This window comes from Drosophila simulans, chromosome 3R (assembly GCF_016746395.2).
Source record: "Drosophila simulans strain w501 chromosome 3R, Prin_Dsim_3.1, whole genome shotgun sequence".
NCBI lineage: Eukaryota > Metazoa > Arthropoda > Insecta > Diptera > Drosophilidae > Drosophila > Drosophila simulans.
In genome coordinates, this window is record NC_052523.2 from 883116 (window position 1) to 895204 (window position 12089).

Here is a 12089-nt window from a genome sequence, read left to right on the forward strand (position 1 = left end):
ATGCAGTATTATTGGGAAAATATAGAGTAATTTTGAGATATCTTACGTTTAGATTATAAATTCGTGGAAAACGATTCGTTGATTATTACGAGTATTTTCCTTACTTCTAGACTTTATACTGTAACTGCGTTCAATTTGTTGATAATATTTTGCTGTATTCATAATTGTTAAAACATTACCTAATGGTGCTTTTAACGTTCTGTTGAGCAACGCAGGCTGAATATTAAAATTACGTTTTAGAGATTATGTTTGAAACTTGGCTAATTTAATAATAAGCGGTTTTTGGACAAACCACTTAAAAAAACCAAGAGTCAACTATCATATAACCGTTACTTGGCTAGAGGGAGTGCGCAGTTTTCGGGCATAATGTTTGTACAAAGACACTAGTGTCTAGTGTCTGTGGTTTGTGGCTACCTATATAGGAATCATACTTCCGCCTTGGTATTTTCCTAAAGATTGCCCGTTTAATCATAACTTAAACGGCTTAAATAGTTCCCGAGATCGAGGTCTTTAGCTGGGCAGATGGACATGGCCACATCGATTAGGCTACTGATCTCCATTTAGAATGTCTGCAGGTCTTTGTATGGCCTTAAACGCTTGCTTCTACCTGTTACCCAGAGTTTAAATAATCTTGTAAACCCTTTTACTTAAAACTAACGTGTGGCAAAAAGTTTTTTGTCATACCTATAGAAATTTACAAGTCTAATAAAAAATCAAAAAATATCAAAACATTTTTCAAAAGTGTGGTCGTGGCCGTTCTGGGCGTTAAAGTGGGCGTGCTTCTATGTTTTTATAATCTCTATGCTTAATCTCAACCTTCTGGCCTTTATAGTTCCAGAGATCACGACGTTCATACGGACATGGCCAGATCGAAAATGTATCTACATTGTTTTTTCTTAACGTATCAGCCTTTCAGCCTTTTTTCGTGAAGTTTTATTTTTGACCACTATTGCAAACGTGATACGTGTGAATTAGCATCATTATTTTTAAAGCGCATAAAAATCGAGATGTAGTTTTTGGCCAATAATGCTATTCTGCATTTTTATCAATTGTAAAATGTGGAATCTGCGATTTGGTTATTATCAACGTTGTACACACCACAAATACGTGTATATCTGTTACATATAAATAAAACACCAGATCGAAATGATTCTACTTTTTGATATATTATATGATATACATATGCAAATTGAAGTCAATTTTATTCATCAATAACAAAAACTCAAGAATAATACCATTATTCCACCTTCTAATTCTTACAGGCCCAGTGATTTCGACGTTTGTATTGTATGGGTAAGCGGTCAAAAATACTTCTAGTTGATGTAGACACTTGAAACTTAGCACAACATTTTGTTATGTGATTTTGTTTGAAAAATCATTTTGTTGCAAACATATTTGAATGAAAATTTGTCATTCATTTAATAACAACAACCAAGGACATTTCTCAATCAGAAGTTTCGCGGCGTCTCGAGCATAGTGTGTGAACTTTGACGGATTTATGTTGTAGACCGATGACGATGAGCATTTTATAATCAAGTTTTTGTCAAAGCCTGTTAAATTGGCAGACATAACAGGATTGCTAAAAATTTCCTGGCAGTATTTCCATCATTAGACGTCCTGGGCTTTTCCTGCATACTTAGCCTTCTTCTGTGCACCAAAGCTCAAAAATATGCATGCGTGAAAATACACACTTATAAGAAGCGCCTATGAAAACAAATTCGAAAAAAATGCACGAAGAAGATAGAATGAATAAAAATAAAATGAATAATAAATATAAAAATATTTAAAATGAATATAATATATACACAATAATAATAATAATAGTTATAAACAAAACACAAATGACAAAAACACAGCAGCAGCACAAACATAAAGGAATAGTAGTGATAGCGTCATAAATCTGATATTGAAAAAAGTAAGATAACTTTTCTTTATTCATGACAATACACAAAACGGCAACTTACGACAGCAAAACTCTACGATTTTATTATCTTAAAACAATAAAGAAAACACAGATTATACTCGCATTGGCGGGTTTTGGGGGGAACATAACTAAACTTTAACTAAACATAGAAAAGACGTTCACAAAATACACAAAATAATTAGCTTAATCAAAATATTTTCACAGGACAAAATGACATGCAAGTTTCGATCAAAAATTTGTTGTGATGGATTTTTTGATTTTTGGCCTAGGGGGGGGAACCATGTGGGACGGATGGACATGCCTAGAGAGATTGATCAAGAATATGTACATGTATGTGTTTTAGGTTAGGAATCCAGGCTTACCGAATTCCCTCGTCGATCAATCCAAACTGCTTATTAATTGCCAGCTATCACTATCACTATCTTGAGAAATGATTGTTTGAACTTGTTGCAGAGAGTGGTCTCTAGAAGTTAAAGGTGCACTGTGTATCTGGAGCAAATAGTCGCAATTGTAAAGGATCGAATGGAGAGGGCATAGATCATTGTGTCACTTGTGCGATGTGAACGACGTCGCACTGTCTGGCCGGTATGAAAATATTCTCAGGCCCGGAGGAACAATAAGCAGGTAGGGGACAGGTAATGTAAGGACTGCACGCCCCTATCAAGCGGACAAATTTTCGATTGTCCGGGAAGCTGGGTGTCCGTCCACCTAGAGCCGCTTTCATAAACTGCACCCATTGTCCGCTCGTAGAAGTGGCATTGATAGTGACCAGGAATCGATCGCAGTTCGCACAACGAATTCCGAACAAAAACACACATAGGTGATTTTTCGACTTGTCGCAGACACTGTGTCTCCGTCTCTTTGCTCAGGTGAACCACTTCATTGTCCGTATGAATGACGCAAGCTGTCAGCTGAGTAATGGCGAATTTACGTGGGCACATCTGGATCGAAAGAGGACTGTGGGAAAGAGGGAATTGCCAGCGAACCGAATGCACTTTTCCCTTAGTTTCCTTGCTGCTCATTGTCGCGGCTTGGTCGGTTTCAGCTTGTCTGGGCTGCCGTTTCATTTTGGCTAATTTGTGAATGAAATTTGGATACTCGGACCAAATGACTTGTGCTTTCTAATCCTTTTATGACAGTGCAAATGCGATTTCCGATTTGCCTTTGATATTGGCGGCATGACGAGCGGTTTGTCGCATGATCTGGTTAACGGGAAGTGACAGTGGATCATTAACATGTAAAGGATATGGTTCTTGGCCTCTAGCTCCTTACTGCTCGTAATGGAACTAATGCATTAAATAATTGGGGAACAAAACTGCAAGTTTTAGGCACACTCGCCTCATTCCTAACATTTCATTGCCGCCCAGGTAATAGCGTATAGAAATCTATTTCGTTGAAATATAAAAGGACTTTCTTGTATGGTTTTTCTTGTGTATTTTGTGTTGTAAACATAAATCGTATAATGCAACTCTCAGATTTAACTATGATCGTATAATTTTGTGTATAAATCGTATGTATCTGGTAACCGCGATCAGCTTTAAGTATCAGCTTAAGTGTAACTTAGACGTACATCCGGGTATCTCTTAAATTTCTTAATCGCTTAGCATATGAGAAAGGATCACTTAGGGATTATTTACACATGTGCCGAATATCATAACCAGTCACGTAGCTGGAAGTGTAAATACGCGTTAAAAAATAAATATCTCAATATTTGCATATATCGTCGAGGTCCAAAGATAGCATTGATTGGGTTTGGTGAGTGCGCCACATTGCGCCAGGTACGGCTGAGGTAGTTCTGTCCACGATTGGCTAGGCAGTTTTGGCTGGCGTTTTGGTTCGATTCGTTGGATTCGGTTCGGTAGTGCTTGTTTAAAGCGTGCAAGCGCTTTGCAGATCGCTGGCGTGCAGGATCACGTGTCGCGGGGAAAGCTCGCCAGGATTCCCCTCTCAGTAGCCATAAAGGTATGGGTACATGGGCACGAAGATGGACGGTCCCAGCTGGCGCTCCTGCGGCATGTGCGTCTTCATGTGCTTCTTCAAGTGGTCGCGTCGGCCGAACTTCTTTCCGCAGGCACTGCAAGGATACGGCCGCAGTCCGGTGTGGATTCGCTTGTGACGCGTCAGTTCCTCATTGCGGGTGAAGGTCTTGCCGCATGTGTTCACGTCGCACTTGAATGGGCGTTCGCCTGCAGGACAGAATGGAGATTAGTGAGTGGGACTCTCGGGGTCAGATGTATTCTGGTCGACTTACCGGTGTGGATGCGGATGTGGCCCTTCAGCTGGCCGTTGTTGGAGAAGGCCACGTCGCAGTTGGGGCACTTGAACTTCTTCGGCCGCTGCTTGCGGCTGTTGAGCGCCTTCAACTGTGCATCCTCGGCCATCACGCGGGCGTACTCTTGCTCCATCAGGCCCATAGTGAACGGGTCCATGCCGAAGCCCGGGACGGCAGTGGGCGTGGAGGCGGCAGCGGCTGCTGCGGCGGCGGCAGCGTAGTAGAGATCGCTGGCGGCAGACAGGAATGGAGCGTGCTGGCTTGGCGGAGCCAAGGATGCGGTGCCGGCGGCGTGCGCGTCCAACGGCGACGACTGCGGGTGTGAAAAGACGGGGTGCGGGGCGGCGTCCAGCAGCGGCGTGGATGTGCGGGTGTAGCTGCTGTGGTTCAGGGCCTCCTCGTAGCAGGACTTGCTGCTGTTGCTGCTGCTCGACGCAGAGGAGGATGCGGAGGAGAAGTCTCTGTCGCAGTCGTGGCCGAAACTGCTGCTGGCCAGCTCCGTCTTGATGGTAATGGCCTCCGGCTCCTGCTTCACTGTCCTGGGTGCCGCCGAGGTCGCCGCCTGGCGCTGAGTGTCCCAGGGTCGGAAAAGGCGCGAGTAGGTTTGCGGGGGATGCAGGTTAATCGTCGACATTTCGCAGCCGATTATATAGTTTTAATGGAAGGTCTAAATGGCTCTCTCGCGACACTGAAGCACTTGGATGGAACACTTGAGATTCTGATTTTGGACTTGATTTGGTTGTGCGGAGCTGTGTGTGCGCTGCGAGATCTCGACTCGAACTGAGCTCTCCTGCCCCGACGCCTCTCAATTTAAACCCAGGACTCTGGCTACCTACACTTCGTACACCCAGGCAGTCATTCGTCCTGCGTTCACACACACACACGCACGCACATACACACTCACCCGCACACGCACACGCACACCGAGGGTCGCTTCATTCATCGATTATTTGTCTGTCTGAGGCTGAGGATGTGCGAGCGAGAGGGATGCTTCGGGGTGGGTTTCGCTTTCAGAAACGGGCACGGATTCGGTTCGGTTCGGTTTCGAGGGCACAACAATGGCGGCCCGCTCACACACACACTCGCAGCGGAAGTACATAAGGGGCTGGCGTGTGCGTGTAGTCCTGCGTAGTTTTCCCGGCCCGGAAAATCGAACTCCCGGCCGAGTGGCGGGCAGCTTTCCCAACTTGCGCTTTCTACACTTTCCACTCCGTACCACATATAAGTTGCCCAGGCGATCCCAGCAGCGCGGTGCCTCCGAGTTGGGCGCAACTTTAAGCAGAGCATTTGCGTTTCACGGTTAAGTTATGAATGGTACTCTTACCCACCCACCGACCATGCCCCAGTGCCTCCCGGGTGGTTGGCTTTGGGCTTGGCTTGGCCCACTCCCCCAATCCCAATCTCAATCCCACTCCCAATCTCATACCCAGTCCCAGTCACAGTTTCCTCCTCCTGCCCTCCGCCCAGGCACAGATACTTTTCCAAATGTATAATTCGGTTATCTGCGGTTCGGGTTTCCTGTGCCCGATGTGCCAGCAATTTATTATTGAATTAAGTGCTTTTTCGAGGGTGGGTCCGCGACATCACGAGTATGCAAAGTGCGGCCCAAGCAGCTGGGCAGGATTTGCGGAGATTGCCGGGCTTGAGCGTGTTGTTCAGTTGGTACAGTTCGCCTAAACTTTATCTTTATCTCTGGGGGTGCTTGAGCAAAACTTTACTGGCTCGTGGAGGCGTTTGCCCTAACGCGATTCGGGCTGCAGATTACGAGAAAAGATACAAGGCACAATGGCTGAATGTGCGTTGCTACACCTAATGTTTTAATTCAGAACGCGATTTGTTTGACTGAGCCGATTGAACATAGCTTGATATTATTGGCTTAAAGAGTTGGTTTTTAAGTTCCCAAGTATTTCGCATGCATTTCTGTTGAGTTTACTTTCCACTTCAGTTTTATGTATGAATTTGAGTTAAAGGGGAAACGCTACTTACATAATATTGTACATAACCTCTAAGGATTCCCACGATAGTATTAGGAGCTGTGTTCTGAGTTCAATCTTATTTTCGAGTCAACAAACATCTCTAAATTATGAATATATGTATGCCTCCTGTTTTTTCAGCCAAATGCATATATACCTCTATATATTCTTCGACAGATACCTGAAGTAATTTCGAAATCTTTTCAAATTCTGAACAAGAGAACGAAGAATATAGCTTATAATCATAAAAATGATTTTGCTGCAAAAATTGAAAGTACGATTTGCGGAATTGAACGAAATATTTTCGTTTTTTTGTTTTCGAAAGGAGTATAACACTGCTGTCATTGGGCCAAAGCGATTTTAACTTCCTAAAAGATATCTGCTTTCTAGGGAAGGTGCATTCCGCAGGCCTAGCGCCTTATGCCTCCTCTCCTGCCATTTAGAACAAAAGGGAAATCATTTGGATTACGTCCAACTGCATTGTTCGACCAATGCTAATGAGTGCAGCGGCATGGCTGGGATGTTGTGGGTTTGTTAGTACCTATGCATATGGAGAACCGGCCATAAAACGCGGTCCGCGGAGAACATTTCATTCACGACTCAGCTCACTTAGTAAATTCATTCATAAACTGGGATTGCCGTGAGCAGGGACGATCCTGTGATCTGGATAGATCGCTCGGTGGACGGGTGTCAGGTAGATAGCCGATTGGGCTGGCTTGAGGGTGGCGATGCTGTAAAATTCACCAGCTTATTTGCGTAGGTTTGGACTTGGGCTTGCAGCCGCCTGGGATTTTCCGCAGTAGATTCTTTAAGTAATGAGCGCCGGTATTTCCACGCAATCGTCTCACAGCCCGACGGGTCGTAAACTGCAACCTACCTAGGACAATGCGGCACTCATAACCGGTATGAAAGGAAGTTATAAAATAATTAGATATGGTAACCACTTGGCCGGCGAACGCGAATTCATTCATGGAATGGCAGGATTGCCTGCAACGACTAGCATTGTCCAATACCTGATGGCTCGTCACTAGAAGGTACACCCGAGATAAGATCTCGACGTAATATTCATATTTGGATTAATTAGGAAATTTCACAAGCGTTCGTGCTCGAGCCGGGACACGCCACATATGAGGAAAGTACGTGGACTGTTGATATAGGATGGACGCAGACCCAGACGGCGACATGATCAGGGGAAACTTCCAGCCTAACTAAACTTCCTTCGCCACAAGACACATAAGCAAGATTACGTTTCAAAGAAGTGGAATCGCGAGATTTAGCAAGCTAGACTTGATCCCCGCTAATAATACCTATCATTCCAAGTGTGTGAACTTAATAGAGTGTTCACGAGCACGTAGATTACGAATGGACTAAGGATAGGGGGTTTCAATAAGCCCCCAGCTCACTCTTTGGTGATCCTGGCCGAAGATTCTAAGTTCGAACGATTTCGAAGTAGTTTTTCCCGACCGTCATCTGAATGATGTTTATGCGGAAAAGGGCTTTTGCCATTTTATAAAAACATATCCAATGCATGTTCTACAAGGAAACCAAAATACAAGACAAGAGATTTAACTTTCTTAATGTAGAACTTTCAAAAACATTTAGGTTTTGCCGTTACTCGTACAGTAATGGGGATACTAAAATCGTTGACCGGTATTTAACAGGTAGGTGTAAATGTGTGTATACCTAGACTATCAAATACCCTTTAATCAGCTCTTTTTGTGATATCGATGGGAATCTGGAAGACCAATAAAAGGCACATTGTGGGCGTTCAAGTAGGCGTGGTACCGTATTGAAACCTGGTCAAGAATATATGTATATTTACAACATTTACTACACCTAAAATTAAAGTCACTAACTAACTATACTCTCAAAAAATATTGAATTTTTAACCTAACAAATTATAAGGATAAAAAATACTACTATTATGTGTGAATTCCTTATTTATTATAAACAAAATTAAAAGTAATAAGAGGTATGGGTAAACTGACAAATATTTAAGGGATCAAGGGATCAAATATACATTTCGGACGATTCAGATAATATGTTAATCCTTTAAATAAACAACAACAAACTTGCTTTCTATTAATAAAAATATATAGATTAAATAAATTTGGATACAGTGCGTTTCGTTGTTCGTCCTGTTTTTCCATTTTTTGCCCATCCGTAGAAAATGCAATTAATTTTTGTTTTTTGAAATTAAATTTGCTCTGAAATCGATGGAAATCGGATGAGCTATAAAAATACCCAATAACAAGCGGAACTTTCGGCAAATCTCATGTGGTTTTCAAGCTCGCCGAGCTTGTCAGAAGAATCATAAAGGGGCGCTTGCCTGGGCGTTCCAAGGGCAGCCAACGTCCTTGTTATGGCTGTCCATGGCGGCAAAGCAGGAGAACCGGGAAACTGGGAAACCGAAATGCGAAAACATAAATCAAATTAGTTTTTCAGCCGAATGCACTCGACTAATTCTTGCGGCTAACCCCTGTGCGGGGAACACGGTTGCTCTTTTCTGGGAGTTGGTGCCGCGGCAGCCAGCAACAAAAGGTTGTGGCAAGCCATACAGACCGCCAACTACCGATGAGCATTCATCCCGTGACACAATGCCGCCAGTATTGGCCGTGTCGTCCATTAAAAGGCACGGCACAAAAGCCACCCCGCTTGTGACTCGATTCGCGTCCCCTTCCCCAGGATGCGCGTACTCGTGATAGGATCGGTATCAATTGTATCGATTCCCCGGCTTCTTCGTGGCGCGCGCTGAGGTCCAGCTCCGCCGTCCACAATTCTTGGGGCTCCCGCGACAGCTGAGTGGTGCACCTCGCCTGACTGCAGAGAGATCTTCGGGACATCTGCGACGGCAGGAACAGCTGCCGGGTCGGTCACGCAATGGCGTCCCCGATAGCTCCGCCTTCCGCGTGCGTTTCGTCGCCTCCGAGTCAAAACATTTGGGAGAGTCTGCGGCAAGAATTCAATTCAAAAACGGCTGCCAGTACTGAAAACCACTTAACCTCAAATCCGATAATCCGCTTGTAGCGAAGACCATTCACGGGATGGCAGCCGTACATGGACGGTGGCCAGCAGCCCAGTGGCGGGATTTCATTTAAATATTTCTGCGGGCTGTGCTCGCATTTTTCCTATTCGGTTGTCTGTCAAGTGTTGACCTCGGTGGTAATCGTTCTATTATTAACAGATATTTGCATCCAAACAATGTCGCAGTTGGGCCAGCCCGCCTGAATCGCTGTTGTATTTACCTGTAGAGGATAACACGGATTTTCGGCTTACAACAGGAAATTGAAATTCGAACGGGCAAGTTAAGTTAAGAATACCCATATGTGACATTAAAGACAAGAGAGAATGCTATAGTCGAGTTCCTCGACTATCAGATACCCGTTACTCAGCTGGAAGTGTGAACTAGAAATTTAAATATTGTTTGTTATTAGACTGGGCGTGCAAAAAGTTTTTAGAGTGGACCAGTTTTACTCGGCTGTTGATCCTGATCAAGAATATAAACACTTTATATAGTCGGAAACGCTTCCTTCTGGCTGTAACCTTCTTTTCAAGGAATCTAGTATACCCTTTTACCAGTATTTGCTAGTAGTAGTATTTGCTTTTACTCTACGAGCAATGGGTATAAAGTATATACCCATGTTTATACTATAAACAATAGTATCTAAGCATTTTAATTTTAAAATCAAACTTAAAATCTGTTTACATCGACGTCACTATGTTTTTAAAGTAGCTACAGGTTAAGTATTTTAAAATTTGGTATTCATATTTATGATTACGAAATCTTAAATAAAACGAAATCATCATGTTATTTTGACTAGGATATGTTTGAAATTTCATATTTAATATATTATTTGTCGTACAAAATATTAAACAGAGCAGAAACAATTAAATTTGCAAATAACATTGAACATTGATAGAATATCATTTCGCAAAATATTCCTAGAGAAGCTACAATACTCTCTGCAATATCATTCTTGCACAAGAAAGGCAGCCAAAGCTTAAAGATCCGTTCAGTAGTTATATGTATATTCAAACAAGAGAGAACGCTTTAGTAAAGTTTATCGACTATCAGATACCTGCTACCCAGCTAGTGTGATTTCGAACGGTAAAAAAGTAATAAAATAAAGTCATTTAGGATATACTGATCCAAATTATATACAATTTTGCAATTTGCTGCGGGTCAAGCTACTGACTGAAATCAATACATATGTATAGGAAATTCGATACTTAAGCACTTAAATACATTTTTTTCGCGCTTAATTTCTCCCCGGAATCGGAGAAATGTCTAAGCCGATGCAATCTCATTCAATTGACCGTTTGACATGCTTTGCAGCTTATCTGAGATTTCAAAAACGAAATCTTCTTAGAACTCCCACCTTTTCAAGGGCGAGTGTCAAGGAGGAAGCGCAAATCGGTGGCAATTGTCTCTTCCTGGGCCCTAGTTAGCAGACCAGCTAAGAAGAAGACCCAGGAGCGGCCCGTGCCTTGATCCGCCTAGGAAACGACACCCTGCTTGCTTCATAAGTGGCTTGGCTCGCCCACAACAGCCGCAAAGTCAAATGCAAATTGAAATGTATGGTAGTGGTTTGAGGGCAAGGACTTCCCCAGAATGCGCACAATGCCAGCATTGCCGATTCACAACTCCTCTTCGGTGTTGTATGAAAAGCCTTTTCACACTTAGTTATCAATGCCATTCCGACCGACTGACCTCTGAATGCAACGGTGAGATGCAAAGATTTGTGAAAGAAACAGTAGGATATGGGCTATTGCAATGGGCCTGGCTGACGCGGCTGTCACCTGAGGTGCAATTATGATCGAAAGGTGCAAATAATAACCGATAAATTCGTGTTTACCTAACGACTTCAGTGCGTAGGTCCATCTCCTTCTGCCCACTTTCCATGATGAATGGCTAGCAATCCTGTGAATAGGCCGGATGAATGATGAACTGAGCTCGAACTGAGCCGCTTTGAAATGAAGCCCTCACCCACCCATTGTGCACTACATGTACATAGATAGGTGTGCATTGCGCAAATCTCCTCCTGCGATCGGGATCAATCAACCTTGCGAATGCATTTTATCACGGCCCACGTTGTCCGAGGGCCTTACAATTGTTGAGCGTGCCAAACATTGGTTTTTGGATTGATTGATCGGCTTTTGGCTTTCAGACAGAGACGAAAAAATACATATAAAAAATGTCGTTTTTCCATAAAAATTATGATTCCGAATAATTGATTGATTACAGCGCATTGAGGGCCCCCAATACAGCCAACAGAACGAATTTAAAATAGAGTGCTCGTAAGTCATTTAATCTATATCAGATAACAGATACATTCATTTCCAACACTTACAAGGTAAGGAGCAAGCATAGGATAAGTTTGCATCAATTAAGAAAGCTTAGTCGAAAACTTTTGTTTTATTTACACGCTCGGATAGTACTTAAAAAAAATTGACAAGACAACTGGTGGTTTTAAACTCACTGATATTAAAATATATGATTTTACGTGTGCACTTCAATCCATTTGCAGCCTTGTCGCTTCCCGCCCCTCATACCCACCAGATCCTTGGGACCCACTGTGATATGCGACTGTCCAAAAACCGCAAAAACTACTATAAATTGGCATCATAAATTTAAATTACTTCCACCCTTCTTCACCTAGGCGCTCCCAGCCCAAGCCCAAATCCAGCCCGAGGGTTTGCAGACTCTTGCCATTAGGGGGTTGGACCTGGGGTTGGAACCATGCCGAAATGTCGCTGTGGCAGGGTGAGAATGAGAGCGAAGAGAACCGAATGGGCAAAAGGGGCGAGAACGAAGCCATCAACACGATTATTTCGCATAAAATAAATTGATTCTGGCTAAGAGTCAAGTCAAGCATCGCCTTTGAGCCCGAATGAAGAGGAACAGATCCGCCGTACAGAT

At 43.3% G+C, this 12089-nt stretch overlaps 1 protein-coding gene and 1 long non-coding RNA gene across 2 annotated transcripts; both read right to left on the reverse strand.

Annotated features, from left to right (window-relative positions):
- Positions 1-1628: 1628 nt before the first annotated feature.
- On the reverse strand, positions 1629-2888 carry LOC120284999. Its single transcript, XR_005544225.1, has 2 exons — positions 2287-2888; positions 1629-1704 (listed from the first exon to the last, which is right to left on the reverse strand). It is a non-coding gene; the product is annotated as an uncharacterized LOC120284999 (long non-coding RNA).
- A 454-nt stretch (positions 2889-3342) lies between these two features.
- On the reverse strand, positions 3343-5011 carry LOC6726674 (Krueppel-like factor 16). The gene is made up of 2 exons (XM_016176045.3): positions 4176-5011; positions 3343-4110 (listed from the first exon to the last, which is right to left on the reverse strand). The coding sequence occupies exons 1-2, from the start codon at positions 4828-4830 to the stop codon at positions 3872-3874; spliced, it is 894 nt and encodes a 297-aa protein (XP_016033168.1). The 5' UTR covers positions 4831-5011; the 3' UTR covers positions 3343-3871.
- Between the last annotated feature and the right edge of the window lie 7078 nt (positions 5012-12089).

Bases quoted from the DNA above. Each gene is read 5' to 3' on its own strand.
- LOC6726674 (XM_016176045.3), bottom strand. From the start codon at position 4,830: ATGTCGACGATTAACCTGCATCCCCCGCAAACCTACTCGCGCCTTTTC. The intron at 4,111-4,175 runs GTAAGTCGACCA...TCTGTCCTGCAG, and splicing joins CCACATCCGCATCCACACCG to GCGAACGCCCATTCAAGTGC.